This window comes from Helianthus annuus, chromosome 16 (genome assembly GCF_002127325.2).
Source record: "Helianthus annuus cultivar XRQ/B chromosome 16, HanXRQr2.0-SUNRISE, whole genome shotgun sequence".
Taxonomy (NCBI): Eukaryota; Viridiplantae; Streptophyta; class Magnoliopsida; order Asterales; family Asteraceae; genus Helianthus; species Helianthus annuus.
The window spans coordinates 29,440,618-29,446,753 of record NC_035448.2 but is presented as its reverse complement, the minus strand read 5'-3'; the positions used below and the strand labels follow the sequence as shown (position 1 = coordinate 29,446,753).

Here is a 6,136-nt window from a genome sequence, read left to right as displayed (position 1 = left end):
TAAACGGGTTGACATGTCCACCTGTTTAACTAAACATGTTAAATAGGTCAACCTAAATACCACATGTTTATTAAACTTATCAGGTATAAGGCCTAGAGGTATATTTTAATCCTACTCAACTCCACATATGTGTCACATCCATCACTTTTTCTCATTTCCCTTCACCTCACCTCAAATGGTTTAATCTCATTAATTCCACATAACCCTATTCTTTTAGTGGTTTGAGTACAAAAAGAAAAATTAGTTCAATCTCTTAACATCAAGTTAACATGTTAACAGAATAATCTCTTTAATGCCCCTTAACGCAATGATGAAGTGATGTGCAATGCTGGTTAACATGCTATGTCACTGTTAACGCCCCGAGTGTTAGGGTACACTCCAAGGCCTAACAATCAAACGCTTGATTTTTTTGTCAACAAACAAACGGAGAAAATGAGAAATGTGGTTGAGACCCGACCCGTGTACCAAATGATCAGATCTAAAATAATCAGTAGCCATAGCCCATACCATAGGCTTGAAATTGACCTAAAGCTACCAAATGGTTGGTTTATGTTAAACCGAATTGGCACAACAATAAAAGATGTATTTATGCAGGCCCGGCTTTGTGGGCTGGGCAGCCCGGGCAGACGCCAAGGCCCAAAAGGTTTATAGGGCTCAAAAAAATTTAGGATAAATGAGCACTGTTATCTTAAGTGTTTAATAAATGACTTTGTTAACAAAAAATAAGCTAGTTCAATGGTTAAGATACTCAAAGTTGAAAGCTAAGGTCATGAGTTTTAAACCTTTCCTTTACATTTTTATTTCCTAAACAATTTTCAGTTAATCCCGCATTTTTTATTTCCTAAACTGTTTTGAACTATCAATTCACTTAATTAATTGACTCTTTCGATCTTGTTAACAAGATGATTATATATGAGTAATTAGTTAATGTTTTGGGTTATAATCTTGAGGTCATGAGTTCAAACCCCATGATTAGCATGTCGTATATTCCTTTACATTTTTATTTCCTAAACAATTTTCAGTTAATCCCATGCATTTTTTATTTCCTAAACTGTTTTGAACTATCAATTCACTTAATTAATTGACTCTTTCGATCTTGTTAACAAGATGATTATATATGAGTAATTAGTTAATGTTTTGGGTTATAATCTTGAGGTCATGAGTTCAAACCCCATGATTAGCATGTCGTATTGTGGTTTCTTGATATACATTTGATGAGTTTATATTATACCAATTTTTTTTTGTTTCGCCCGGGGCCCAAATTTTTTTTTTATCATTCTCGGAGACGACTCTGTATTTATGGTCCATCTAAACCAGTTGGGCTGATGAAAAGGTATTAAAGTTATAGTTTAAATGCTACTGTGTATGGAAGCCCAAGCCCAAAAAATGAGAGTAGATGAGGTCATCAGGAGAAAGAAGATAAGTCAACACGTGTAATAAAAAATGATGATTAAAAAAATATAAACTAAGCATTATTCAAATATAGCAGCGCCCTGAGGCGGTACACCATACCATGATTCCATTCATTATCCATACCATATCCATCACCTGTAGTTTAGTGGTTGAAAAAACTTGAATTCTCTTTGGAAACTCAAGCTTAATTTTCACTAGTGCGGTATTTGATGAATAAAGGCAACAAAGGCTAGTTCTCCCAAACCTTAGGTCAAGAGTTCGAGTCAGAGCCACCTCGGGTTTTAGTCCACCTTGCGTTATGTCTGAGAGATTCTCTTTTGTGGCTGTGCAAGCCCCTGCCACTGCAGCGGGTGGTATGATTTCTCGGGGAACGTCGTTAGCCAAACTCTGACGCTACCGTAGGCCCGGTTAAGACAACATAGTTAGACCAGAGTAGGGTTAGGACCCTCTATTGAGGAGAGTATGAGATCTCTCTCAACTGTTAAAAATTCTCACCGTTAAAAAAAAAAAAAAAAATCCATTATCCATACCCTGATTTGGGGTGGACCTACTTTACACACGGCCCCATTTTCAAACCCAAGTGTTCTTTCTTTTTCATCATCCATTGGAGGAGATTTGTGTGGGCCCATACCCACTTACCTTCTTTAAAAACTAAATTTTCATTTCTTATAACTTAGACAACACATCGCAAGAATATACTAATTATTAAACGTGACCACTATTTTTATAAACTTAGATTTATATATTGTTCAATCAATACATAGGATCATAGTTCTCATAACCGGAACGATCAATTAGACTGGGAACTGATTACACTGACAGTTGACTTTGGGTCGGCCAGTGCTTCAACCAGTTAGATTGACAAACCAAATCGAAGACTCAACCAGATTTTCAACAGAAATCATTTTTTTTAAGTCTTATTTAGTATTCCAGGCTACATATTTGTGTTTTAAAGTCCATAGTTGGTTTACATTAAAGGATAAAGTGGTTGTGTGTTTTCTTTTAAATTATTTATATAATATGTTTTAGTTTTAGATTATTTATTTAAGATGTCAATCTAGTTTTAAAATTTTAAAAATAATTTTGAGAAGTAGGAGTGTGCAAAAAACCGAATTAACCGAACCATAACCGAATTAACCGACAAAACCGAACCGAAAAAACCGAACCAAATAAGAAATGGTGGGTCGGTTAATGGTTTTTTTGAAAACCGAAAGTAGCGGGTTGGTTATGGTTATCATTTTTTCCATACCCACCATAACCGAACCGAACCGACATGTAATTAATCTTTGTAGGATTTAGGACTTTTCACCATATTTTTTAATATTTTATGTTTTTTACTGAAGATTTTTAGTACTTATGGGCTTCTCATATCATTTTGTGGTTTTGGTTGAATGTTTATTTGAATTTATGAAATGTATCATATCACTTTATTTGGATATTCGATAATAATTGGTATTAATATTATAGATTATATGTATTTTCTAATACTATTTGATATACTAATATATACAAATGTGCAATAGCAATTTATTTCATGTTAAAAAATTAAGCTATTTTTAGCTAAGCTAAATACACGGTTAACCACCCATAACCGACCCGCTATAACCATCAAAACCGAATAACCATTACCACCATAACCGATCGGTTATGGTTATGGTTATCCAATAACCGATATCGCGGTTATGGTTATGGTTTTTGGTCAAAACCGAACCAAACCGACCCATGCACACCCCTATTGAGAAGTATAAAAATCAACCGCGTGAAATTTCAGAGACAGACAACAAAATTAAATATAAAAAACTAGAAATAGCAAATTGACAATTTAATAATATTTTATTCCTTTAAGAAAAAAGGAAAAAGAAAATGTGAGAAAATAGATACTAAAAATAAGGAAATGATGCATGAATATAATTCACAAAAACAAAAGCGAGTTCCGAAATACAATCTGAAGCCTATAAAGTCTCCCACACAAAATCACTCTTTCTACTTTCAGCCCCCATTCTTCAATCCCCCATCTCCAATTCTTATACATCTAAATCCCCAAAATAAAAATAAAAACAACCCATCAATTTATTTCATACCATTATTCATTGAAAACCATTGCAGTAGTTATTTTAAAAATGGCTCCAGAAGATGGCGCCACCTCGACACCGCGAAACATGGCGTCCGGTGGTGGCGGTGGCGGTTGTTCACGGACGAACGGGGGACAGGTGTTGAAAAAGGGGCCGTGGACCGCGGCCGAGGACGCAATTTTAATGGAGTATGTGAAGAAAAACGGTGAAGGGAATTGGAATGCTGTGCAACGAAATTCGGGGTTGATGAGATGCGGAAAGAGTTGTAGGCTACGATGGGCGAATCATTTACGGCCTAATTTGAAAAAAGGAGCGTTTACGCCGGAAGAAGAGCGCCAAATTATCGAGCTTCATTCGAAATTCGGCAATAAATGGGCTCGTATGGCTCTTCATGTAAGTTGTTTGATTGTATTTTTGTATTTAATTACCGTCAGTGGTGGACTCAGTAATTTTTTAATATATATTCTAGGTTGTTTGACCCGCACCTTATATGCTAGGTCCTATGTATTGGTCTATATATTTAAAAGTGTGTTTTTATGTTTGTGTTTTTCAGCTTCAAGGAAGAACGGATAACGAGATCAAGAATTACTGGAATACGAGATTGAAAAGACGATTACGAGCGGGTTTACCGATTTATCCCGTGGATTTCCAGCATCACCATCGGAGACATCACGAACAATCGTTACAAAATCAAACAATTCCGTTTTCATCATCATCACCGTCGTCAAGTCATGCAAAAACCGCGATCAATTCGATATCTCCGTTGTTGTACGATCCCCTAAATTACCCTGTCATGAGCATGAACACGAACACGAACACAAACACACCGTTTTATATTCAAAACACACAATCTAATTTCAAAACGCCTCATCCAAACACCCAATTTCCTAATCGAAATAGCTCGATATCGTTCCTCAATCAAGGTTTCCCGAGCTCCCTTCAATCCAATCATCCCGTGATTCAAATACCGAAAATTGAACCGGCTTTTGACGATGTTAGATTGTTTGAAAATGTAGAAAAGGACATCCCTTCGATCCAATCGTTGTTTCGAGCGATCACTCCGACATGTTCTTCAAACACCGCGAATGATCATCTGATTGTGCAATCGAACGATGGTGATAATGCGATTTCCGCCTACGTATCTTCCCGGGGAAATAGCGGGTTGTTAGAGGATGTTTTAGGCGAATCGCGAGCCTTATTAAGCTCATGTAAATTATCAGAAACCGATACGGGTATTGAAAAAATGACGCATGAGTACCCCCTAATGGAAGAGCCCGAAAACGTCACTTTGGATTCGGTTTTTGAAACCGGGGAAGCTAACAAGACGACTTTAGACGACTCGAGTTCCGGACATTCGTCCATTGGTGAGTTATGATTTAGATAAGTATTTCATGGTATTTAATACAATATCTTTATTTTTGTCTTTATCCTTATCTTTATCTGTATTAACTTTTTTCCTCGTTTAAAAATGTTTTAACAGAAATCGGAGGAAAATCCCAAAGCGATGTAATCGACGAAATGAACACGATGGACGAAGATTTCTCGAGCTGGCTCGACTTCCCAACGGGTTGGTACGGTGGAAGTGAAGATCCATCAAATGAGAAACCCGTTGATGTATCGAACGGGAACATGGGGGGAGTAGAACACCAAGTTGAGATCGCGTGCTCTCCGGTTGCAACCACGGAGACGGACCATGACCATGAGTGGACCATGGGGTCGTGCCGCTGGAACAACATGCCTGGGTTTAGCTAGATGGTTAGTTTGGTGTAACTAGGTGAGAGTGGATGGTAAACATGAGGTTAAAATTGCAATAAGTAAATTATTTGTGGTGTGAAATCAAATTTAATTCTGTTGTTAAAGGTCACATTTTAGTTACGGTGTGTATGGGAGTGCGACGTATAATATGTTTTTTCAATAGGGTTATTGGATTTTATCACCCTTAACTATTGGTCATTGGCCGCTGCCACCCCCAACTATCACTTTGACATCCACCACCCCCAACTTAACAGTTACTTTCTACACACAGAATCCTTTTTTAGATATTTTTTTATTTATTTAGATGAACCATTTTAAACGCAAAGAAAACAAAAGAAACTTGAATCCTAAGTATCAAGACGTATACATCTATATTTAGCAAGCATACTTGCAAGTGTATAATAACATACCATAACTTTATCGGCTATCTTGACTTGTTACATACCGATAACGAAAGCAAATTGATGATAAAGGCATACAGATGTGGGTTGTGACTATGCCTAAACGCGTACACAACTACGTTTCATGTAGCCACTTTGTCGTCTTTTTGCACTTTACTCGTGAGTTTTTCAAATATTATGACGTCTTATGTTTCTTTGGATGTTACTTACGGTATAAATTAACAAAAATATCACATGCGAGATAAGAAAAATAAATACAATTTTACAAACTTTGTGTATTTTCTTGAAAATAATGGAATTTCTAACATTTATTATTACTCACTTTGTCGTTTTAGCTTATTTATACTTTGTATTTACAAGCCATTTGTTTACAAAATTTCATTTCCTAAACTCAATAATATCTATTAAATGTTAGGTTTTGTTCTATCACTTTTAAACTTTAAATTCGTTTTTAGTAACTTGTGATTTAAATAAAAGGTGTCACACTTTATGATT

General features: G+C 36.1%; 1 protein-coding gene across 1 annotated transcript; it reads left to right on the top strand.

The window, feature by feature from the left end:
• The first annotated feature begins 3,350 nt into the window (after positions 1-3,350).
• On the top strand, positions 3,351-5,369 carry LOC110918086 (transcription factor MYB97). The gene is made up of 3 exons (XM_022162468.2): positions 3,351-3,878; positions 4,039-4,849; positions 4,966-5,369. Exons 1-3 carry the CDS (start codon positions 3,534-3,536, stop codon positions 5,235-5,237), a joined length of 1,428 nt encoding a protein of 475 aa, XP_022018160.1. The 5' UTR covers positions 3,351-3,533; the 3' UTR covers positions 5,238-5,369.
• The last annotated feature ends 767 nt before the right edge of the window (positions 5,370-6,136 follow it).

Coding starts and splice junctions, on each gene's coding strand:
- LOC110918086 (XM_022162468.2), top strand. CDS start 3,534: ATGGCTCCAGAAGATGGCGCCACCTCGACACCGCGAAACATGGCGTCC. Junction 3,879..4,038: donor GGGCTCGTATGGCTCTTCAT/GTAAGTTGTTTG, acceptor TGTGTTTTTCAG/CTTCAAGGAAGAACGGATAA. Junction 4,850..4,965: donor TTCCGGACATTCGTCCATTG/GTGAGTTATGAT, acceptor ATGTTTTAACAG/AAATCGGAGGAAAATCCCAA.